This window comes from Anguilla rostrata, chromosome 11, assembly GCF_018555375.3.
Source record: "Anguilla rostrata isolate EN2019 chromosome 11, ASM1855537v3, whole genome shotgun sequence".
In the NCBI taxonomy this organism is placed as follows: domain Eukaryota; kingdom Metazoa; phylum Chordata; class Actinopteri; order Anguilliformes; family Anguillidae; genus Anguilla; species Anguilla rostrata.
Genome location: NC_057943.1, coordinates 26,322,643 through 26,348,295, shown reverse-complemented (window position 1 = coordinate 26,348,295; position 25,653 = coordinate 26,322,643). Strand labels below are relative to the sequence as shown.

Sequence of the window (25,653 nt, the reverse complement as noted above, 5' to 3'; positions counted from 1 at the left end):
CTGCAGCATAAACGTACAGAATGTGAAGTTTGCGTTATCAAAGACACCTTGGGCGGAAAATGGTTTATGTTCTTTATAACATTGTGAAATTTTAACATTATTTAGGTGGAGGCTTCAAATAAGCCCACTGGGTTTTCTGCCTCTCCCTGCACTGTATATTATTTGTTATCTTTGTCATTGTGTATTTTTTAAATTGTGCAAAAATAATAAAACTTAAACTAAAACTAAAACTAAAAATCCTAAATCTGCACGCCCGCAACACTGCGTAAAGTCTGCGGCAGTGTTGTGCTGATTCCAGTTTCCTGGGCTTTAAAAAATGCAGCCGTAAAGAAAAAAAGACCATTTCTCGTTCTTCTCTCCGTTACGGTTCCACTTTCAGTATAAGAACAGATACGGCAATAACCACAGCAAAGCGTGACCGTGGTGACTCGGCCAAACAAAGTTTATTCTGGCTGCCATTAAACCGTTATCATTATACAGCATTGGATGCCACCAAATGGCACTCGATTTCTTTACATTTGCAGCAGTAAGACAGTTCATCAAATGGGTATCGTGGCCACGCAACCTCAAGTCCATGCTCTTCAGAAGACACTCAGATTATAGGGATTTGCTTTTAGCTGGAGGTGAAGAAAATGTGCTGACCGTCACAAAACTGTGTATCTTTGTATCAGTCCGTTTAAGCCACAGCCTCCATTTTCACACGGGAACATGTTCAGGAAAGTGTAAAATGGAGGAAATCAGGCATTTAGCTGTGACGTCACTTTCCAATCCATACAATGATGACTTTAGAATGCAGTTTGCAGGAAAGGAAACCTACTTTTTTCCATTCCTGGCCTTATGTCCAAATTGTCTGATTAAAACAGTCAATAGAATATTAGTCAGACAGTATCCAATAAAAGACCTGTTACTGGTGCTTAAGAACAAATTCTTATCTGCTACACTCAGAAAGGAATTTTACACGTTGTCACGTAACTTTCAAGTTAGGTGACATATTTGAACAGGTAAAGTGATATCTGACCTAATTTTGACACCTGAAGATTTTTTTAAAAATAAAGGAATAAAATAAAAACACTGGTAGTTAGCATAGCTGGGTTCACAGGATTCTATCGTATCCCTCACCAGAATCTCCGCAAATAAAATAAAAATAAAATGCACCATTTGCGGCAGCGTGAACGCCAGCTCCAGCATTAAATACCCCGTTCATATACAATCTGTGGTCGGTTGCCCGCTGCTGATGAGGGGCCAGTACTGTGATGGGAGGCAAGAGCCACACCTCTCTCCTCCGTTACCTTTGGCCCCAAACGTCTCCGCCCACTGTCCGTGGCTCTCTTCGCCTGTTCCTCGAACTCCAACAAATCAGGCCTGCCCACAACCCATTCCATCCAAGGGACAACGCTCGATGTTGGAAACTCAAGATCCTCCCTCCCCCTTTCTTTCCCTCCCACCCACCCTCCCTCCCTCCCTCCCTCCATCCTGGTTTCCATGCACCTGTCCTGGTCCCGGTTCAGATGAAGTACTCCTTCTTGTCGCTGGGGTCGACGGGCTCGTAGTCCTCGCCCGGGGCGGGCTCTCCGCTGGTCCTGTAGGCCCCCCGGTTGTGGCACAGGTAACGGTAGAGCAGGAAGGCCAGGCCGGCCATGGTCAGCAGCACCAGCGCGATCACCACTGGGAACACAACCAGGGAATGACCTTTAACCCTTCTGGTCTCACACCGCCACAGCCACTCACACCAGGGAGAGCATCAGTTATTGAAAAGCCCGGTTCACAGCAAAACTGAGCGACCAGAGGAGACAGAGAATTAAATAAATCTGAGTAAAGACAAAGCAGTCCACATCAAAACATAAATTATACATGGAACTATATATACAGGTGCCATTACAAAGCACAGAATAAGGGTTCTGAATACTTTATTTTTAATACATTTGCAAAATTTTCAAGAAACGCATTTTCATTCATTGTGGGTTACCGTGTGCAGATTGAAGACAAAACAATGTATTTTAAAGTCTATGACAACAATGTGGGGGAACAAAAAAGGGACGGGGTCTGAATACTTTCTGAAGCCCCTGAATATGATGACCGTTTTTACAACAATTAGTTCCATGTTGGTCAAATGGATGTGTCCTTTCCTTAAAGCTGTACTCAAAAGCTGAGACAACAGCAGTTGGTTCTACAACTCAGAAGTTTGCACTGAACAAAGTTTCTTATGAAAACATTCTAAAACCGCCTTGTCTGCTGATTACCTTTTGCTCTGAACAAGACAAAGAACAAGGACAAACAGTACCCACAGCTACCTGAACCAATGTGACCAGTGAGACAGGTTATTTACAGCTAAGGAAGGAAGAACACTAATTAATGTACCATTTGCTGTAGCTTTGAATTCAAGACCATGTTCAAATATATATTTTTTCCATCCATGAAAATAAAATCGGCAACTGTCCATCATGGATATCGGTGCATTTCTAAGCATCAGCACCGGCGGTCACGCATTAGGATTAGGCCTGCAGAAAAGCCGAACCGCACAGAAAGGCTGTGTGTGGGTTTGGTGAGATTTGTGTTTGGCATCGTCTGCAGCATATCCCAGTCTGAGGCAGCACAGTTAACCAGAGGAAGCATAATGCCTGGAGCATAAGATATTCCTGCATGAAAGACTTATATATAAAACAAGAGCTCCGAAAGCCAGGGATCCTACAAGCCCAGAAAAATGCTGAAATACTTACCCCTTTCAATGTTCAGCCCGCTGATCCATACTTCATAAATCATATACATCCATGTCAATATTGATATAATTGCAATCATTAAATATTAGCGTTGTACTGATGATACATGTCTGTGATGCAATGACATTATGAATCAGACATGCCTCCTTGTACTAGTTTGTTTAATAGCTGCTGCACTGCAGCCTGTAGTGAACGTTGGATAAAGGCATCATAAATTAATCTGGTCGGTCATTTAAGGCCCAGTTTATACCCATATCCAATAGATAGCAATTCAGGCTTCTATACTTCTAATATATGTGGCTGTCCTTGTATGCTTTTAAATGCACTGACCCCATTCAGTGCCTTTAGGTCGTTACTCTTGGCGTTCCAACCCAATGACCAGCTCTACAGCAGGGTGTCTTGCAGCTGGCAGATTTCACTTGTCAACAAGAGGCTGCTGAGGACAGAAATAGTCTGTTCTTGTGTTTTCATTCAGATCCGGTACTGGCAGGATCTGACTCAGACTACATCGAAATGCAATTCATTTCCGATTTGGACAGATCCAATCCATACCGCACTAACTTCAGCCACAATCAGGTTTGTCAATGAACTGGATACGTGTTGCATGAAAAAACAAGTGTTCACACAGCTTCATGAGGAACAGGTTTGGAAGCTGCTGGAACAGACATCACATGGTGGAGCCCCGATTGAGCGCTGGTGTCTACAGGCTACATCCCCCTCCCTCTTACCTCCAATCACAGTGGAGTCCGTCTGGGGGGGAACGGCAGTGGTGTACGGCATTACATCTGGAGCTGAGGGCAAAACCATAAAATGCATCAGTGTAGCTTAACCAGTGCGGGTACATTGTGCACACTAGTATCAACTTGAGGGATTGCACAACACTCTGCTCACAGCCCAAATCAGCACTTCGGTAATCTGATTATAAACAGAAACGCTTAGGGAAATGTGCTGCTACCTTTTCCACTTTCATTTTGCATTTCCAAACAGGAAAACTCTGGGTCACTGGAAATGACATAGACATGTCTGTGTCCACTGTGACAGAGAACCTTTATCAGCCTGATGCTAAAAGGACTGACTTATGGCCTCATTTCATAAGACCTTTAGCATATGCAAAATATTTTAGCTAATAACACAACCAATGATTGGTGCAAAACAAATACAGAGACCAATCATTGGTCATGTTATTGGTTTCTCATGTGCTAAAAGGATTTGGCACGTGCTAAAGGTCTTAGTAAGTCCAGCCCTTGGTGTGCAGTTTAGGCTGTACTGTATGACAGTATAAAGCACGCTCCTTTAAACGGGTAATAAACACCAAATCACATTAAAAGTTCTAAAGCAGATTATCCTGTCTCCATTTGATCACATCAGTCCCATAGTAAAGAAAAACAAAAATCTAATTAAGCTGTGCTACTGCATTTTGAGCACACAAATAGCCACACACTGCTACCCAAAGGTGAAAAGTTTTGTTTTGCCTGGAGACCAGCCCACATCCGAGAATCAAAAGTAGGTAAAAACCTGCATCTACATAAGCAGGTAAAGCCCCATCTCCACCCCTCTTCTTGATTGATGGGTAAGTATTATGTATTCAGACCAATCTAACACAAATGTACAAATTAACCTGCTCATTTCAAGCCACCTGCAGTCGAGTTGTAACAGCCTGGACATTGTTTTTTTCCCTCTAGATTAGTTTAGCTAGAAATCCTTCAGTCTTTCCTTGTTCCGTTCCAGCTCCATTTTCTATTGGTTTTGTAGCTCTATATTTTGCACTTTTCGTAGTTTGTTAGTAGTAGTGATCATGGATCATAATTTAGTTGATGTGGTTCCTTGCCGGGGGAGTAACCGCATAAGGACAGCACTCGAGTCCTGTTGGGTTTATTTTGCCAAAATACTGTCTTTAGGAAGCAATGATACAAAGGCATTTGCTACAGGAGGTCCCTATTCAGAACAGTGACAGACAGGATTTTTATCTTATTTTTTTAACTGGTGCGGGATTGTTTTCTCCCTCGCAGGCTCCACCCATGTGCCTATGATGCATTACCGACTTCCTCCTCCCTCCCCTCTGCGCTCTCACTATTAACCCCAACTCATGTCTTTTAAAACTGAAGTGGGTGGAAACAGGCCCAAAGCTGCTGTTGCTGTACGCTTTTTTAAAAGAAGACTGGTACTAATCAGCTGCATGCTGTTCCTCTGACCACATGCTCAGGTAATGGTGGTCCCACCCTGGACTGACTCATCCCGAGGGCAATAAGAGATAGCACCAGTCTGGTCCTCCTCCGGTCCTCTTCCAATTCGTCTCTTTCCACATGTGACTCATTATCATATTAGCTACATTATCATATTAGCTACATTAACTGAAACATCTGCAACTGTAATCATGTTACAGTACTGCACAGTTCAGCTGTCCCTGGTAAAAACTTATGCACTACATAGGCCTAGGTCTGCAGCAGGATGGATGCTTCTATGTTTTTACTTGTAAGCACAAGGGAACCAAAACTTATTGTTAAGTTAACTCTATAAAATACAAATACGCACCTTTAAGGAAAATTAACAAACATACTCCCCCCAAAAAGGCCCATAGAGCTTGAATGGCAGGTTTCAATATCTATTTCCCCAGTATTTTACAGGACATACCATGTCAGGAGGAAGTGGATAACATAAAAAACCATTGGTCAGCGATACGTGCGAGTGTGGGCATAAATATTTTCCAGTGGAAAACAAAACAGTCGCCCTTACTTGTAATGAGTGGCGTGACCGTCATGGTGACAGCAGATCAACAATCAGATCAAGGGGTTTGTTTGAATACCTGAAATAAATGACAAAAACAATCTATCAAAAACAATGACATTACCAATACATTTTTGAAGTCAAAGGGTTTCCCAGTGTCGAACTACCAGATATTACATTACATTACATTATAGGCATTTAGCAGACGCTCTTATCCAGAGCGACGTACAACAAGTGCATAGGTTTCATGATGTAGAGGCGCAAAAGAAACACTAGAGTGAAGTAAGGATCGTAGTGCCAGAAGTGACCACATCGATCAGGACTCCAACCCTGTAGAGTAAGCTTGTTCAGCAAGCAAGAATCCTACCAAGTACAAACTAGCACTGGAATCACACCTAATCATACAAAAACAATCCTGCCAGATACACTAACATAATCAAATTATCCTAGCTAGGTACAGTGAGCTGAACTATAGGCTAGGGAGGGGTAGGAAGAGGTGCAGCCTGAAGAGATGAGTCTTCAGTCTGCGTTTGAAAGTGGTGAGATTCTCTGCTGTTCTGACCATCACGGGGAGGTCATTCCACCAGCGAGGGGCCAGGACAGACAGCAGACGGGAGCGGGAAGTGCAGACGCGAAGAGGGGGAGGTGCCAAGCGTCCAGAGGTGGCAGAACGGAGAGGTCTGGCTGGTGTGTAGGGTCTGATGATCCTCTGAATGTACCCTCCAGATATGACTGGAGAATTGGCGCAATCAGGTAGTACGCGGCTAAAGATAAAGCACTAGAAATGTTTCTCTGCTCAACTTCCAGGTGCATGAGCACGTCAAGTACAAAACAAATTAATCAAATAAAAATAATTTTAAACATCTACAGCAAAGCTTGAGTAGACAATTAAAACAGTTTTTTTCCTGGAATGTCCTGGGGATGAGGGCAGCAACTGTCTGACCTCGTCTCCAAATGCCACAGACAAGATTCTACAGCTGCATGCAACCAACACACTGGGCTGCTACGCAACGCTAATTCTTACACTACTGCTCTATTTAACCACTCATTTGCTTATTTACAAAATCATAATTATTTTGTTTTGCTAAAGCTAAACACATTTTAAGAGTACACTAATTGTTTATGCTGGCTCAGTATCCAGGCTTGCAGTTGTGGATACTCAAGTAGGTAAATTGAAATCCAGTATGGGCTGAATGGCCTTTTCCCCCAGTGTTCTACAATTTTTTAAACGGGAGAAATACATTTTTCAGACTTTGTCCTTAATATGAATTTTCTGTACTAGATCTAAAACATATATTGGCGTTTGGTTTCTTTGAAAACTACTCCACGTAAAATTGCCTGTAACTCAAAGCACTAGAGGCTCGAATATTCAATAGGCTTACACGGAAGCGTTAGTTTAGAAAACAGTACATAAAAATATCAGCAAAATAAAAAATAAAAAGAAATTAGCATTTATCATTCTCAACACTGGTAAATTGCTGTAAAAAAAATACTGTAACCAGTAACCTCAAGTTCGAAACTCCTCTAAAGGTAAGAATACCGAGGTGTCCTTCACAATGCACGGTTCACAAATTACTGGGTCCATAAGAAGGCATAAAATGATTGCAAATTCCGCAAAAATATTCGTGACCCAAATCGCAAATATCCTTACTCCACAAGATGTTCTTTTAAAAAAACTTTTAGGAAAATCTTCTTCTTTTGCAATTACTTGTGTGTGGGGCGTTTTAAACTTAAAACGTGTGATGCTTGCTCGCTGCTGATTTAAAAAATAAATCGAAACGTCAGGTTGTAACCTCCCTGAGAGAATTTTTAACAACGCCTTTAACAAACAGAGCTGATCATACAAAAGAAACCAATCCCCATGAAACGGCTGACCAATTTCCCCTTTCACATCAACACTGTATTGAGTAAAGAGCAAGCTTGTAAAGAAACGCGTGTGTATGACACCATGTGTCGCCTCTGAGAAGTTAATCAGCGTATGACATACGTACATTTTTTTTGGTTTCGCTTCGTCTAACTTGTCAATTGTCTATCTAGTTAAAGCCAATTATGTTAATGACGCGTACGCGTTGCTGTGTACACGCTAAACCCAACATAGTTGAGTTCACTTCACTAAAGTTGAAGTTTTCGAACCCTGGCTTGAGCAAGCTCTTCGCCTTTTTTGTTCTATTACCTCGCTAAATAGGCAACGAAAGCCCCCTTGGCATATTAACAATTTAAACCATGTCTATCCGCGTGTTGAAAGGCTATATTAATTATAGGTGTCTTACACAGCTATATTTAATAGTTTAAATGTCTACCTAGTTGAAACGAACGACTTACTTTTAAAAACGTTTCAAACTATTCGCGAATACAAACAGCTGTGTGAACATGTTTAACTTACCTGGACGAGTCTGAAACCGGAGTTGGCTAGCTAACTAAGTAGTTGCTGTAAGGTACAATTACAGTATCGTTTTCTCTAAATAGCTGGATAAAACAACATACTTAAACGGAACAAACACATAAACCTAGCTTACTTGGCAGCGGCTAAACTTCAAAAGACGTCCCAACAAAGCAGACGGTCGGAGGGTGCCGCGAGGTTTCATAGAACGCGCGTTCATGAGCCTTCCGCCTCTCGCTCGTCCCCGCGGAAAATAAGACAATGAACCTGATTCAAGGAACAAAAATACCCTAACGCTTTATTATGGGGTTACAAATTTAATAACTCTTGCGAAATATGACTACATGCCACTACGAAATGCAAAGTTACCCCATCAAGTGACTTGCCACGTGTGTAACTTACACTGGTGTGGAAATAGAACATGCTATTTTTAAATGTATGTGAATGCTAAGTTTCACGAGACTGTCGGCAAACACGAGGTTGATGTAACACTGACAACAAGAACAAGTTCCGAAAAGATCATCTCCGTTTGCTTAAATTTCACTTTTATTTGAGTGAATTCAAAATATTTTACATCAAATTTGTATAGTTAGAAACATTCTGCTGTCAAACCTGAATAAGCAATTATTTCAAACATATTTCAGAAAATTAAATCATTTGGATATCAGCGTGTTCCTCAGCACCCATTAAAAAACCGCAACAACAAACATTTTAATTGCCCTGACAAGAGCCGGTGTAGGCCATTCACCCAGAAAATGTTATACTGAAATTATTTAAAATTAACTTCTGAAAATGCATTTGGAATATACTTACAGTAAGGATGTAAAGGACACTTCAGATTCCATGTGACTTCTGTATGGAACCATGTCAAACTACTACCAGTCTCAAAGGTACACATTCATACAGTGAAAATATATCAAACTTTTCACAGCTGATAATGAGTGTTTGTGATGGTGCTACCAAACTACAAAATATTCACTTTTGGTGCCAAATTTCCAGGTTTAATTTGATTAATAAATCTCCCCTTTGTGGAATAATAGTGTATGATTAGTTAATATAGAAAAATTTTGGCTTGATTTAAGGCCATAAAGGTTGAACACAGCTTATTGAACAATTTGATCGACTGCAATTTCTCTCCTCCTCTTGGATACTTCCCTTTAGGACACCAGTCTTGGTTTCCATGAAGATGACATACGTCAGACAGGTTTTCAGTCAGGACGAAGGGCAAGGGATAGTCATGACAACCACACAAAAAAACAAACAGCAGGCTGTCCTCCTGCAAGCTGTGTGGCCGACGTGTTGATGTGGTGTTTGCAGGTGTCGCGCCTTTCCTTTTGTCACTCCATCTGTATGCGTTTGTCCCCTGGCGTCAAAGGGAGCAGACATCCAAAAAAGGCTTTGCCCTCACTGTGCCTCCACACCCTGGGTTTCGTCCGCCTGGATAGCCCTTTTGGGCTTCTGGGGCTCCTGTTCCCCGACCAGGTGGCTCTTCTCTTCTCCGGCCGCAATGCCTTCAGCCTGAGGGTTGCGTGAGAAACACAGGGCCCATTTTAACGTGACGCTCCTCTTTCAAACAGTGTTTAACAAGAGTTTTAGTCTTCAATTTTTGACCAGTATTTCTTTTCTGGTCTCCCAATACCAGAGTGTGGGGCATTATGTACACAGTGGAACAGTACTTTAACAGGATGAGTTACCAGGCAGCCCACAATTAGCAACTACCGATTCATAATTAATATTACGTCACTGCAGGGTGATTTATTTATCCTATTCCATCCTGTAGACAAGCTAATCTTTGTCATTTTCAAAATGGCTCCAAAAGTAAAATAGCAGTTGTCATTGAGGAACTGTGTTGACTTTAGTGAAACACTGAATACTGAGCTATGGTGTACCCAGGAAAATTTCCTGCTTAAAATGAACACTGACCTCTTCTTCCCGGATGTGCAGCTCCTCTACATCCTGTGAGATATCTCCCTGAATGTGAGAAACAAAGGGAAAACACATTCATATTACAGCGTCCGAGTGTAAGCCCAGCAGTTACAGTTTAGTGGAGGCCCAATGCTGCGGAATGTCAGTCTAGTCACAGACCACAGACCAACCACAGACCAACATCATGTGGCCAGTTGAGACTGGATCAATCTGCTTTGGTCAGGTTCCCAGTCTGCCGGTGATGGAAAATCAATCTGGATAAATAATGCAGCATGTATTGCCATATCATGCCACCCTTGAAAGATTGAGCTGAGTAATATTTCCACATAAAGAGGGAATTCTAGGTAATATTGTGAGCTGTCAGCTCAGATTGCACATCATATTCCCTTGCTAAAGTTTCCACCCTGCTTCCTGGAATATTTTAAGGCAAAATAACCCCAATGTAAGAGCTGGCCTACTGGTTCAGTAAAAAATAAGCATATCTGATGACATAATGTGTAAAATGATTGCCATCTTTCTTTAAGAAGTAATCATAACAGGAACAATTAGGTGCTAGAACTATGCATAATTTGGTTACTTAGTTAAATCCCTCAGTGAAAAAATGCTTGTTCTAGCTAACTGTTATAGTATCTCGCTCTGAACATGTGTAGTAGAATCTTGTACACATATGGCTAGCCTACATATGGGCAGGACAGGCGCATCATGAAACTAACTGAAGAATAAACCATCACCATATCAATGGCTGGCTGAACAAAGCACGGTGACCTTATTCACAACCCTATAAAACACTCCCACCGCCCCGCCTTCCTGCTCCACAATAGGTCAGCTGCCTGTTGTGTCAGTTATGTCTGAAAACAAGAATGCAGGTTGAAAGAGTCACCAGCTGGATGAGCATGAAATGAATGCATCTCCAGCTGTAGACTGCCTGGGAACAGTGTTATAATCAGCACTGGAAGGTTCCAGGTCCGTAGTAAACTAGGCTTGGACCACATTCACCCCAACTCCGCCCCCAGCCATAGACTTGAAACACATTGTTGGAGCTACTTGTGACACCATATACTGCATATGTTAGGGCCTTTCCACAGAGATGGATTCCCTTCCCTTCACCTTGAGGACTTCGCCGTCAACATCAGGGCCATTCTGCAAGTTTCCTGTGCTGCTGGTGGCATCTCCGGTCTCCTCCCCCTTTGGTTCCAGGTCCTCGGGGGTTGCGAGAGGTGCTGGGGGGTCTTCCTGAGTGCCATTTATGATACGGGGCTCAGAAGCCCCGGGGTCGGTGGAAGGAGAGGCGCTGGGCTGGTCAGAGTTCTGGTCTGACTGGTCAACAGTAGGATCTTCTTCCTTTTTCTCGTCCTCTTCTATTTCCTCTTCCTCCAGCTTCTCACTCGAGGTCTCTTCTGGAGCCGCAGGGCCCACTTCCTCAGCGGGCAGAGATGTGGGGTCTGCCGCTTGCTCATTGGCTGGCGGCTCGGCCTCCAGGTCCTCCTTGAAGCTTCTGCTGCTTCTTTTCAGGGTGCGGACAGGGCTGATGCTCTGGTCCAGAGCAGGGAAGGGGCTGCTATTCTGGAAGGGAGAGGAAATCCTAAAGGACCTTCTCTTTTTGGAGTTTTTAGAGGCAGACCTGAACAGAGGAGGAGACAGACACCAACATGATTACATAAGTCCCTCCCAGTTCTGCTCTCTTACAGTTTAACCAATAACCACATAAGCTTCCTCTTGCCAGCAGCTCAACATGTATGATACAATTTCAATTATTTTAAACTATACATAGAACTGGTAAAACTCACAGAAAATGAATGAATCCCAAATTAACATGGTTGAAGCACCCTCTGCATTTGCATCTCCCACCTGAAAGAAGGGCAAATTATTCATCTTCCTCTAACCTCAGACCCAAAATGAAAAAGGTACCTTTGTAATCCTTTGATGATGAACACCTTGTCTGAGTGCTGAGTCTCCAAGCTCTTCATCATGCCATGGAGTTCACTGTTGAACTGAAAGAAATCAGAACAAACTTAAAGAACAAGCACAGATAAGCACATAGGACTTGACCCTAACAGTCAGTGACCATTTTTAACAGATAATCATCCCCGTACTTTAATTCCCCAATGTAGGAAAATCAGTTAAAATTACAGCCCCATCTCATTGCTGTAGCATCCTATGTCAATTTGAAAGGTGGCACACATGCACTATATGAAGCCATTGCTTCTTTTCACTCCACAGTCCACCACTGAGCAGAGCTATACAGGACGAAACAGCTAATGCCACTGATGTATGCAGACTGCAGACGCAGTCAACAAGTGAAGCTCATACTGCACCCCTCCAGGGGGTGCTGTGGCCAGTTACATATTGGCTTGTGAGACTCGATGCCTCGACGGATGGATCCAACCGCTACAAAGGGAATTTGTGCTTTAGCGGACATACTGTCTATGTAAGACTTCCATTTCAGCAGATCAGAGAGAAGGAAACATTTCAATACAATGAAAAACTACTGAGGCATATATTTGTGAGACACTGTAACTGATATAGACATTCGACCTTGTGAATTCACTGCAGATGGACTACAATGGCGCTGGTGTCGAGGGTTAGGCAGTCAAGCACAGCAGATCAGATGGACTCTTTATCTGCCAACATTTATACAGTACGAATCCCCTGCCTGAAGGCTCACTAACTTCCAGACCACAATCCTGGCAGACACGGCCAACAAAACCCTACTCACTGCGTTCATTTCCTTGTGGAAGACTTCCTGCAAGCTGGAGAGGTTCTCAAATACTGTCACATAGCATCCGATTCGACTGCAGGGAAATGGGGGGTGGGGGGGGAGGTGGGGGGGATTTCCATTACATTCAGTAGCCAACAAAAACAGGGGTGTGGATTAATTATTTTTAAGGGTGCTTTGTGAGGAAAAAAGTACCATGGGAACATGTTTGGTTTAGCATACTTTACAATAATTGAAATACCTGCCTTTTTATAACTTATTGATATTTTTTATTGGATATAAATGTTAACAGATAAACCTGTTCAGGTGACAGTATACTATAATGGCTGAAGAGATGGATAGTATTTACAGTGGCACTAGATAAGAGCATGAGCTAAATGGCCATATGTTAATTATCACTGCAGCCACAGACTCCTGGTCACACACTTGTTAATTTATCCCTATCCAGAATCTTAAGGTTCATGAAAAATGAAAATAAGAATAATTCATCATTATTATGGTTATTACTGTTATTATTATTGAATCTACGAGCACATACAATCACGGCTGTATGAGGGATGTTAGAGTAATGTAGGCAGCCCTGATCGGTATGTGTCGCCCCAGTCTGCAGGTGTGGTCTCACCTTTGGTACAGCACTGGAAGATCCTGCCTCAGCTCTGTGTTTATCTCATCAAACACACTCTGGCTGTAGGCGAACTCCTCCTCAGCCTGCACAGAGAGAGGCACAGTGGACACGCTACCTTTGTGTTTTCAGCGCAAAGCACAGTGCTAACGCTATGTTTCTGCTGGCAGTGCAAACCACAGTGATAGTGCTACATTTGTGTCCATGTGTTACAGACGGAAACATCATCCTGATTCAGAGTCGGATTCCGCCCTAAGAGGCCAGGTCTTCTGCACAGAGAGCACAGAATGTCTCCTGAATGTTCAAATCGAAATATGGGGACTCATTTTGACTAATTCCAGGAGCCTTAAGGTTTTACAAAGAGAATTAAATTGGTGCCTCTTTGATGTGGTGTTTTTTCATATTTTTTAAGTTTGTAATTGTGTATTGCGCACGGAAACGGCAACCAAATCAATTTCCCTACATGAGGTAACAAGGCAACATTTAACTTGACTGGCAGACACATTGAAAAGCACAGTTGCCAAAATTTCTCTCAGGTTGCCATGGGTGTTTGGGGAGGTGTATGCATGGGTCTTAGGATGGTAATATCATTTAACTTACTACAATCATTTAGATAACTATGTGGGCTGGCCAGAGTGGTCTTGCATGGTAAGAAAGGCCTGCGGCTTCAGTTCCCTGCTCTGAACAGACAGTTACACATAATTACACATCACCAGACAACACAACTGGCCCTCTCCGTAGATGCCTACTGTTCCCACTGGGCAACATGATTGGACAGGAGACTGTTACAGAGGCCAAATAAGGCCAGGGGAGAACAGCTGATGGAGATTCTCATATTTACTGACAGTCACCCCTGAGACTTCACTCAGGACAGTAATTATGTTTCGCTGTGGGACTTGAATTAAAATAAGACACACATGCTTACGCCCAGGCGGGAATTCCATGCACTGCAGGGAGAGGCACACATCTAGTGTCTCACCTTTGCTATTTTGGCCTCGTCTTTCTTCTTGGCATTTTTCAGCACTTCCAGGTTATGGCGGGAGGAGTCGTAGTCCACCAGCTTCCTGCCCCGTTTGGCCACGCGCTCCTGGGGGTGGGGGGGGTGGGGGGTGGGAAAGGGGGACAGGAGAGAGAGACACTGCTGAGCACTGAGGGTGTGGAGAACATTCTTCTTTTCAGTACTGTGGTGCATCTGCAAAGTGATTTGAGTAATGGAAACATAATATTTCGAAATTATGGTGTGTATGCTATTTGCATATGCATGGCATATGTGTAGTGTGTGTGTGCCTATTGCGTGTGTGTGTGTGTGTGTGTGTGTATGTCGTATATGTGGGTGTGTGTGTGTGAGTGTGTGCATATGCATGTGCATGTGTGTGTGTGTGCCATGTGTGTGTACGTGTCGTGTGTGTGTATGTGCCGGTAAGACTAACCTTGACGTCTGGGAACTGGCACATGTAGGTGTCCATAGTGCGAACGACTTGGTCCGCCAGCTTTTCTTCATAGTCGATCCACAGGAGGTCCTCACCCTTGACAGGTCACAGGGAGACAGGAAGTGAGGTCATTTGAAAAACAGGATAGAGAGACACAGTGGTACACAACACATATAAGGCAACATGTTGTGCGTTCCTTCCCTGGCTTAGGGAGAACTGACTTAGTGACTGACCTCCACGATTGCAGGCAGGTCATCATCCCCTATCCAGTCAGGCTCATAGACATCCAGCAAGGTTTGGGACAGGCGTTTGGAGGCCTCGCGCATCGCTGTGAAACAGGACAGGAACTCCACTTTCACCACAGTAACATCACAGTGACTCCAAGCAGAGAGTGCTGAACCAGGTTCAGTCTCTTAGCAGTAATGGAATTTTAACTAAAATAATAACTCTCTCTAACCATGTTTAGCAATCAAGATGAAAGCATGCAGGAGATAAATGAAACTGAGGATCTTATCAAATAAATGAGGTCATCATTCATTATGCAAGTCTTGGCAACACCTAACTAAACCATATTCTGAGATACAGAAGATAATTATTTTAAGTATTTGGATTTTTTTCATAATACAGGTGTCTTAGATGACAAAAACATGCTGAAGTGAAAACATTTTCAAAAACAGTTATTCGTTCGCTTCAGCATAGTAGAATATACGGTTCTTGAGATTAAGATCTGAGCAGCAATGGTCAGCAATGGTCAGAAAAACTTTCAGGCATGTACCACATCTCATCCATCTCTCTTAATTCCAGGAAACAACTTTATCACAAGCATTTCGATCAATGTGAGGACTAGAAGCAGAGTGTACCTTTCACAGAGTTGTAGTATGTTTTCAGGTCTTTGAATAATCTGTTCCCATCGGTCTGTGGGTAGAGAAGAACCAAAACGTTACAAACAAAATGACAAACAATTTCAGCCATCAGATAAAATCCCACAAATAATTCACCACAAACTGTACTGATCAATGGCTGATTAATGTTATAAATGGTTGTGGAAAAAAAAGATCTTTCTTAACAGGGACATATCCTGTGATCCTGTGAGTTAAGTGCATCCCAGCACATAATTCACTGTTAAAGGTACTGCACAAACATGTCCTCATTTCCTTTTCTGTGGTTTCTAGAAAATAAAAACTAATGCATGTACCACAACAACAGAACACGAATATATGATGATGAGAACAGGCCATAGAGTAGTCCATCAGAGCTCCTCATTCATATACAGCCCAGAGTATCAGGCACTGTGTCAAGCTGGGCCCCAAACAGCCCCAGCTTCTCCAGTTCTGCTGCATGACCTAGCGACCTGTTCCTCCAGCCAGGCCTTCCACTCTTTTGCGTGTCACAGAGAAATGGTATCGCAGGCAGGCGCTGGGAGCAGCCAGGGGGTTTTTTTTAGGGAGCAGTTGCATGACAGTGTGGAAAAAAATGGGGATCTTTAGCTTTCTGTACCTGCTGTTTCATCAGATTCTGGACGTACAGGTCAAACTGTTCATCTTTGGTCTCCGCACTCTTCCCCAGTTTCTGCAATACCTGCAATTCACATCAAAATGTCACCTCTTCCAACCCAATCCTCTTAAAATAATAAACACTCTAAAACATGTGCATGAGTGCCTTTTAAGCAACTTTATAATTTCACAACAACATTCAACAGACCCTTGGCTCCACTCCATTCATTGAGTACATTTCTTTTTGTCAACACAGCCCCTTAGAACAGTTTTGGTGCAATGAAGATTGTGTGCAATAAGCAAAATCACAGCTTGACTTCACACCATTGTTTATATCCATTCTGGTGAAAAGGTCCAAATCCTGCTGCAAGGGCCCATGGGATAGGAAGTGGACCTGAGACAGGAAGCAGACTGAGTGAGCTCTGCCGGTGCAGTTTGACACTGGTGTAGTGTCAGAGCACAGAAACCTACACTGCACCTCAGGGGTGTTTAAAACACATTCTCACAGGCTAACTTTGGCTCAGTTTGAACTGGCGTTCTCCTCTCTTACTATGAAGGCGGAGCTAAGGGGTTAAGAAAGAAAAGGGTTCCAGGTTTGATCTTTAAAGGGAAGGGACTGTATTAAACCTGTGTGGCTGTCTGATATTTAATGATTTTCTACTGTGCAGTATTTTTTGGGGATTGTTTTTACACGTGTAATGTGCCAAAAAAAATAGTCACGCCTAAAGTAGAAGTTAGGCCCTGGGCTAGAAAAATAAACGGAAATTAAATCATGGTGATGAAAGGAAATGTAAACTTGGGTGCCATTTGTGATAACCCTGCCTTTTTAACCCTAAAAGGGTTTTGAACAGAGTACACCAATAAAACAAAGCAGCAACCGCAGGCATCCTCCATAAAGGTCGTTTCACCATGCTGCCGACCAACGTCGGTAAGCGCTGAATGTGACTATGAGACTAGTGGCTGTCATATGACTGTCATGACTTTCCCATTCACTTGGATTCGAGGCATGAGGAGGGGCAAACGGAACCACCAGCCTGCCACAAACTTTACGTCTGTCAGCACAGCACACAGCCTGTCGCAGACTGTGTCTGTCAGCACAGCAAACAGCCTGTCACAGACTTTACGTCTGTCAGCACAGCGCACAGCCTATCATAGACTGTGTCTGTCAGCACAGCACACAGCCTGTCACAGACTTTACATCTGTCAGCATAGCACACAGCCTGTCGCAGACTGTACATCTGTCAGCACAGCATACAGCCTGTCGCAGACTGTGTCTGTCAGGACAGCAAACAGCCTCTCACAGACTTTACGTCTGTCAGCACAGCACACAGCCTGTCGCAGACTGTACGTCTGTCAGCACAGCACACAGCCTGTCACAGACTGTACATCTGTCAGCACAGCATACAGCCTGTCACAGACTGTACATCTGTCAGCACAGCATACAGCCTGTCATAGATTGTGTGCAGTGCTGGTAACAGGCAGGAATGCAGGCAGGTCACTCCCAGAGACATAGACACACAGCTGCATATTTCCCAATCACTAACATGCTTGCTGGTGCTATCGCTGGATGAAGCACAGGCTGCTAAAAATTTCTAAAACTTTCTAATGAAACATGGCATGTGGCCTCAGCCCTAACTAAGAGACTAACTGACATTAAACACAAAAAGTGAGGGGGTCAAAATTGGGGGGGCTCCTCCCGTTTCCAGCACCCCTGGTGAACACAGAGAAAACTGATGACAGTGTGTAGCCAAAATGCATTTTTATTTGCCGGTTAACCAATAAACACAGTATGATTTTTAAAAAAGACAAATCATTACTATACACCAGTGAGTGCAAGCCTCATCTACCATATTTTAAATAGTTTGCATCCTTGGATTCACAACCCAAGTTTATCAAATGATATGTATATATTACATAAACTTATATTCCAATGCGCTATAATATCATCACAATAGTCAGCATTACTATGACCAATGGATAAGATTTACCCAATGGAACCATATAGGGTCTATTTCATAAATTTCATTGTTTAAATACGGTTTATAAATGCATTAGTGTAAATCTAATTGATAAATATATTGTGTAATTTATAAATGTCATTGTGTAAATGTAACTGATAGATATTACTGTTTCATTTTGAAATTGATCTTCGGCCCAGACGAGCTGGGTAAATGTGTAATTATGTCCTTGGACATGATTACCCATTTGCCCAGCGAGTTTAGATCATAACACACTTCAATCATGGACAATTTAGGCGCTGTTTACAGAAATAAATAAATAAAGGAAAGCTTAGTGCGACACAGCCGATCAGGTCCTCTAACGTGCCACCTGCTGGCTGCTCTCCCTCAAGGCAGTTTATATCATCGGACCAGATGGTTCCCTTTTCTGGAGATTTTGATATTATCTCTGTTTTAGTTTATGTTTTCACTTGGCCGAGAGAGTTTCTATTGTGAAATGAAGGATATTTTAGACACTTGCAAACTTTTCCAAAGACCTCCTGACTTTACAATTGCTAGAACGTTGTAATTGTCAATGCGTGTGTGGTTTAAAGCAAGAAAATGCATTTCAAGTAACTCTGAGCAGCTTTCACAGAAAACATATGACACAACCAAAAACATACAACCAAATAAACAGATACTCTCCAGTTGCTGTACAATGTAAACTAAGTGATTCCATTTGCAGAGCTGCACTGCCAACATTTCCGGGTGAGATACAGCCGAGGACTGAGGAATGTAACTGTTCTGGATCTCCATGACGCCGCAATAAGTCATCAACAAAAAATGCACAGGATTAGCGGCAGCTGTGGCCCCACTCGTTTCTGTGTTCCTCGTACGATCGGAATGAACGGCCGTCCGTGGCCTTGGCATGACATCACAAGAGAGGCATCAGCTCCCAGCAGGGGCAAATCAACAGCAGCGCAACAGGGACCGAAGATGGAGAAGACGCCTAAGGACTGTGAGGTCCCTGGCCCAAACCGAAGACCCACCTCTTCAAACTGTACCTGTGCCTACCTCAGGCCTCTCTGTCGTAGCACTTCTTCAATTCTTAGCACTTGTTTACATGCTGAAAGTATGGATAGCACATGCTGCATATGCTAACCGTACAGTACATTCTACCACTTGTTTTTCAGTGTTATTGGTTCAAAGAGTGTTATTTGTCTTCTTCTATTGCAACAGCTACTCTTCTAGAAATCTAAAGTAAACAACATGTACTTTGTCTTATCCAGGCTGAATTAAAAAGCAATCTGTTAAATGTGATGTGATATGATGTGACAGATGACTGCAGATGTGACACAGAACTGTTTAACTTCGGGACCCTGGCTCATTGACAGCTTATTTATTTTGACAGTTCAAATATGGTCCAGTTGACCGTGTTACAGAAGCACAGACGTGTGACCGCGTTACTGGGCAGGGCTTACCTTCTCCTGTGCCCGGCTGAGAGATCTCTGGAACCGTTTGGCGAAATGGCCGGCACCCCCGGGGCTGACATTACAGTTACTGTCCGATTTACCCTCGGCCATCTCTTCCTCTTTTTCACCCTTTCCTCTCGCAAACCAGCAGCAGCTTTTTATATCTTTCAAAGGGGAGTGGGAGGGGGAGAGGAGGATAGTGAGACAGCACCAGTTCACACAAACACACCAACACCTGTTCCACATTTGCTATCTTTTCAACAGTGATTTGAGCTCCTCACATTAGCACAATATCAGTTTGAGTGTTTGTGCATGCCTGCATGAGTTATGACCACGCCATCTTGAGGACAGAATATACCACACCAAACTTGACAGTGATTTCTACACATCATGGAAAGACAATCCCCCACCACACCCCCCAAGTGATGGTTAGAAGCAGTGAAACTGTCAAAGCAATATTATTTTGAAAATTGTACCTTTCCCCAAGACTCCACTTTGATTGTGATTTACTTCTGCTGCATGATACGATTTTTATCATTTTCTCAGAAGCCTTTAAATTAGTATTTTAAAGCAGTTTATCGGATATTTTGTAGTCTCCGAGCATAGAACTGTATTCTGTGGTCCAGAGGCAGAGTCATGGCAGAGTTGACGAGACATGGCAGAAGCGCCGCTCAACCAACTCAAAACTCGTTGTTATGGAAACAGTCATGTAATTTGTTAACCGTCGTTTTGGACTGTGTACTATTTAATTCGCTCAGACAATAGTCAAACATTCCCTAAATAATCAGGCCAGTCTCGTCTCTTCTGCTCTTACGGTTCTGATCTAAACTGGGCTTTTGAGTACCGAGATGCTAGGGAAAGGTAACCCACCGACATTAACAAAAAAAGAAAATATTAGCTAACTGACTCAAATCATAAACCGTATAAAAATACTCAAATACACTAATCCGTAAAAACAGCTCGCAGGGCTCCACGTTGCCATCTAGTGGTGGTATCGACGACATTGCTCGCTTGCAAAGATTAGCTCATTCACTATGGGGCTAGGAGGACATGCACGGATGTAACCGTGGTCACGACTCCACGAAGTGTTGGCTGAAAGGTTGTTAATCCCAATGACCTAGCCTAATTCTTAAACTGTTTTTCACCACGTAACCATTTTATCCTCTCCTAGTTGGGGATTGTTGTTCCCAGGGATATAGTCTAGTGGTAAATACGAAGGTGGGTAAACCAGCAATGCAGCGAAAAACATAGGATGGCCGAACGCATAACGTTATGCTACATTGAGGACAACGCTTTGGCCACTTCTCCGTACTTAAAAAACGCTCATTTCTGATCACAACAACAGGATTTAGATCATATCCACAAAAACTACAGTCCCGACAAGTACTTGCGGGTCGCGGGGCGGATCCGTACGCCAAACCGAAGCGCTTGCGGAGAAGTGAACTTTAACCAGGGGTTTCTCCAAGGTCGGGGTGCTGATGTCACAGCATATTTTGATTTTTCAGGATATGTTGGATATCGTCATGGGGAGCACGTTTGTGAAATGTGCTGCCACCGATCTACTGATCCAGTGGGTCGGCTGGGCTGTTGCCGCCGCCCTGAAAACGGAGAAATTTTACGACTTAGCAGGTAAATCGGCGCGAGTATTAAAATATAGATATAGCTAACTATTGTTAGTTTGTTCAGATTTAAAATTTGCTTCCTAGAGATCTGCCAAAAGAATCGATGTTTCAAGGAAACCTAACTTTAGGTGGTATCCTCTATTTAAAAGGTTTCACAAAATAATATAACTTCATTTCACTTTTTCATTTATATTGCGCACATTTTGTTGTTAGGGGGCCATCTATGATCATTTGATCGTTGTTACAAAACAACGATTATATAAGTACAGCAACGAACTTCAAATGATCCAGTCTCTGTACAGTAGGCTAGCGTAGCAGTCGAGAATAAGCTGGTGTACAGCTCCACGTGTGGGCTTTTGAGCGCTCATTAGCCTACTCGTGCTAGGCAAGAAATTATTTATACATTAATCTAGTGTATGAGGTACTTAACAGAAGAAAATCGTATAAACCTTTGAGCCACCAATGAAAATTAGGTTCTTCTGAGATTTAGCTATCAGACAGTCAAAATAACCAATTGTAGAAAGCTGTTCAATTTTCATTAGACCTTGCTAATTCTACTATACATTTTTACTGTGTTGGCATTTACTCATATAGACCTATAGTACGTGTGGTTCCAGCTAGCAACCAATTAAATAGTCCTAAACTTACCATCAAACAGAAGCAGAGCGGTCTGGCAGAATATTGTGGCGAACTGTCAATTCTGAGTATTATCCGAACGTCCTCGATTAATTGATCCTTTGGCAACATCCAACTTTTGATTCAAAATGTGCATTTCATGTATATTTTCAAAGAACCAGTCAGATCCAATGAAAGAATAATGCCATTGAATGCAATGATGTCTTGCGCCCTGAGCAACCGTTCGGTCTATGTGCACTTGAAACTATGCCCTTGACCTTTGGTACTTAGTTTGCATGTTCTTGAGTAAAATATTTCTTGGTGCACGCCTCGTTCTCCAGCAGGAAAACTTCCCCTGTGGGAAAATGACCATACTTTCGGTTTTTCGTGCTCAAAGTAGAGCTAGCATCAGATATTACGTTTAACTGTTGATTTAATGCATTTTTAGGGTCCGGTACATTTATATTATTAGCCCATCTTAGTCGGATATGGGGAGGAAGCGGTCATGTGCGGCAGAATGTGCAAACTGGACTCGTGACAGCATGGGGACTGAGGTGAGTGCTTTAGTCAAATAAATAAACTAAACCGTTTTAATCCCCACTCCTTTAAAAGTATCAATGACTAAATTAAATGACTAACTCTGGACAGGTCTGTGGTTCCAGTCTTGGTTTTCAAGTTTGCACTTGTGCTATTACCTCCTGTCCTGAAATGATTATATTATAGCCTCTTTGGTTGCGCTCATATTTCTGTGAGATTCAGTAGTACAGTGAGTTCCCTCTTTTGAGTTCCGATTTCTTGATTGTTCCGTGTCTCCTGCAAACGAGCTGGTCTTTGAGCAATACCGAAGGCAATAAAACTTTACAGCGTGGGCCAATCAGTTTATCACACAAGGCCATGCATGGCAGCAACATGACAGCATTCCTCTCCTGCAGGTTGGGCACGTACCTCTTTCTGCGGATAATGAAGGACGGGCACGACCGCAGGTTTAACAATGTCAGGGACAGCCCCGGAACCTTCTTTGTGTATTGGACAGTCCAAGGTACTAACCACACCAAACTGCAGTTCAGCCACCCCACTAAAGGAAGTGAAGCACCCACTACATTCTCTCTCTCTCTCTCGTTCTCTCTCTCTCAGCTCTGTGGGTGTTCGTGACGCTCCTGCCCACCCTGATTCTAAACAATGAGCACCGGGATGAGTCCCTGGGTCCGCGGGATTACCTGGGGTGGGGCCTGTGGGGGTTGGGCTTTGCCACGGAGGCCATTGCTGACCAGCAGAAGTGGATTTTTAAACAGGACCCCGATAACGCTGTATGCAACCCCCATTTTAAGCCGTGTTTCCACCGCAGGAACTATACCCCGGAACTAGGAACCTTTTGAGGAACTCAGAGCGTTTCCACCGCAGGAACTAGGGTCTAAATTTAGTTCTGGGGGCTTTGTTTTACCCCCCAAAACGTTCCTGCTCAGGGGGTAGTACTTTCCGAAAGTACAGGAACCTTTTGGGTGGAGCTTGCAGCGCTGAACATTTCTGATTGGTCGAGTACTCGCAGCATTTGTGTTGTATTTATTTTCCGCCATTACCCGCCATGTTTGAAAATATGAAGCGCGCAAACCAATTTATTTTCATAATAACTTCAAATCAAACTTGTACGTTATGCGGCGCAGTAGCCTAGTTTTCGTTATAGCCTGCCAACGTCTTGGAATTATAACGTGTGCTCTTCTGTTCTTTTCTTGCTTTAGTATTCGTTTTATAAAATACTAAGCATTCGTGCTGGGACAGCATATTACGTAGGCTACCAAAACATTCAAACGGATTAATTCGGTTGCTGAATATTTTCTTCCGGATTTTCTTTGTTAGCCCGTTGTAATTGACTCAAAACGTTTGATACATTTATGTGAGGTATGCGGTAGTTCTGCATAATTAACATTGGTGATACAGTACAAGCAAACTGGAAATCACCATCCGCACTTTTTATCCGGGTAAAATAACAGGTTAATTCTAGTAATCTTCCCTTTAGCTTTTTCAGACTGCCGTAATTTTACTCAATTGTACTGCCATTTTTCAATTCCACGAAAAGACCAGGAAGACTATGGACTAATTTATGGTGCATGGTTCGCATCTGGAGGGCACACTTCGCTGCTCGGCTAGCAGTAACTTCGAAGGAAAGCAAACGGTGGCTGTACCACTACTAATTTACATTTTCACGCAAGTCCGAGTTTTCGTTCTATTCTTGTCATTTTGCCATTAGCCTATATGGAATTGACGACGAGAAAGTAATCAAACAGCACATTGTTTACAACGTGTGCATGTTTTCTGCTGTTGTTGCCAGTTATACATATAAATGTGAATGCATTCTGTCGCTTCGGATGTCAAGACATGAAAGCGAATGTTCGCATAAAACATAATGAATGTGTTTGAGAGGATATATGAAAATCAATAAATACAAAAGTAACCATATATAGTCATTGTTGGTAAACCGTTGTATAAGTGGAATAAACCCTTCCGGGCTGTCCCGGTTATTAGAAAATAATGTAGGCTACTTCGGTGGTAGTATGGGGTTACGGAAGAAATCATATGACAGACGGACCGACGACAACGTTGCTTTTTCATACGTCAGTGGGCTAATTTGCCTAATCTTCGCGGTACTTTAGACCCCGGTGGAAACGCAGACAACCATTAGCTGAAGGAACCTTTTAGTTCCTGGTAAAGTAGTTCCTGGGACTGAAAGTTCCGGGTAATTTTGGTGGAAACGCGGCTTTAGTAGGGCCTTTATCATTTAAAAAAGCACACTACAGTGGACAGTAAGCAGAAAGCTAGCAAGTTTGTAAACCCATCATCCTTCGCCTCAACCAATCCTGTATTGTTTTGCATGCCATTAAATTGTCCTGTACATCTCTCCTTCAACAGGGGAAATTCATCCAGAGCGGGCTGTGGGCGTACAGCCGGCACCCTAATTACCTGGGGGAGATCCTGCAGTGGTCCGGCCTCTTCCTGTCCGCCTCCTCGGTGATGAGGGGTGTCCAGCACCTCAGCGTGGTGTCTCCTCTCTTCCTCTGGTTCCTCCTGCGCCACGTCAGCGGGATCCCCATTCTGGAGCAGCAGGCCCTGAAGAAGTGGGGGTCAGACCCCGCCTTCCAGAACTACCTCAGAAACACTCCTCTCCTCTGGCCCCGCCTCCAGTGATAGGCCATGCTTCCTTTTAGGGAGTTTATCTTGGCGTATAGTTAAGCCTGATTATATACTTTGTTGCATGACCATTTCGACAAGTGCCGTGTGACAAATGAGTGTCGCAGGACGTTTTGCATTTATACTTCAGCAATGAGCTGTGGAGAGGGTTCTGTTGTCTAAGGTAACGAGACGCCAAACTGCTGTTTACATCTGTGAAAACATTGCGACGCCCGGTGAAATAAGGGAGGCATTCATTTTAGATCCACTTCAGTTCCAAAAAATGATGCAAACAAAACCGTTTATATGTCACTCATATAAACTGAAAATAATGACGTTTTCCTGACCATTCATTTCGTGTGTTCCATTTGGCTGTCAACCTGTGCAACAAATTATGAAGTTCTGCGACATAAAATTCTAGAGGAGCGTGACACTGAAAGTGTCGGGCAACACATTCTTCTGTTGAAAATACGTCATTTTTTATGAAGTATAAATCAGGCTTTCGCCCCAATCACTGGCAGAGGGACCATGCGGTGTTATTACAGAGATCTCGATTACATCAGTTACCTCAAAGCAAAACATTTCTGCATTAGCCCAAGGCTTTTGGTAATAGGAGACCAGCGGCAGTTTCTGTGAAAAGGGCACCCAGTAACAGCCAAAGCACTTCTACAGACTAAAAGCACTAAATCCCAAGTGTTTAAAATGCATATCGGTTACAAAGCGGGGTTAAGCGGTTTTCTGTTGTACTGTGACAATTTTTTAAATATGAATTATACACCTGCCATTTATACTATGTGCACTAAATAAAAGTACGATCAGCTTTATGCAAAATCACGA

The 25,653-nt window shown here is 43.0% G+C and overlaps 2 protein-coding genes across 6 annotated transcripts; one reads left to right on the top strand and one right to left on the bottom strand.

The window, feature by feature from the left end:
* Positions 1-424: 424 nt before the first annotated feature.
* On the bottom strand, positions 425-22,736 carry bin2a (bridging integrator 2a). 5 transcript variants are annotated; one of them, XM_064299047.1, is made up of 16 exons: positions 22,600-22,736; positions 19,427-19,581; positions 16,013-16,093; positions 15,376-15,430; positions 14,749-14,843; positions 14,516-14,611; positions 14,065-14,172; positions 13,086-13,171; positions 12,464-12,539; positions 11,656-11,738; positions 10,855-11,368; positions 9,745-9,792; positions 7,825-9,339; positions 5,451-5,520; positions 3,446-3,508; positions 425-1,665 (listed from the first exon to the last, which is right to left on the bottom strand). In XM_064299047.1, exons 2-13 carry the CDS (start codon positions 19,526-19,528, stop codon positions 9,226-9,228), a joined length of 1,458 nt encoding a protein of 485 aa, XP_064155117.1. In that variant the 5' UTR covers positions 19,529-19,581; positions 22,600-22,736; the 3' UTR covers positions 425-1,665; positions 3,446-3,508; positions 5,451-5,520; positions 7,825-9,225. The 5 variants fall into 5 exon arrangements, with proteins under 5 accessions (XP_064155117.1, XP_064155115.1, XP_064155119.1 ...); XM_064299045.1 differs by lacking the exon at positions 22,600-22,736 and adding an exon at positions 21,688-21,924; XM_064299049.1 differs by lacking the exon at positions 22,600-22,736 and adding an exon at positions 21,688-21,924 and having other exon boundaries at positions 7,958-9,339.
* On the top strand, positions 20,926-25,650 carry si:ch211-210c8.6 (uncharacterized). Its single transcript, XM_064299051.1, has 5 exons — positions 20,926-21,046; positions 22,103-22,208; positions 22,587-22,693; positions 22,789-22,961; positions 24,559-25,650. The coding sequence occupies exons 1-5, from the start codon at positions 20,926-20,928 to the stop codon at positions 24,832-24,834; spliced, it is 783 nt and encodes a 260-aa protein (XP_064155121.1). The 3' UTR covers positions 24,835-25,650.
* The last annotated feature ends 3 nt before the right edge of the window (positions 25,651-25,653 follow it).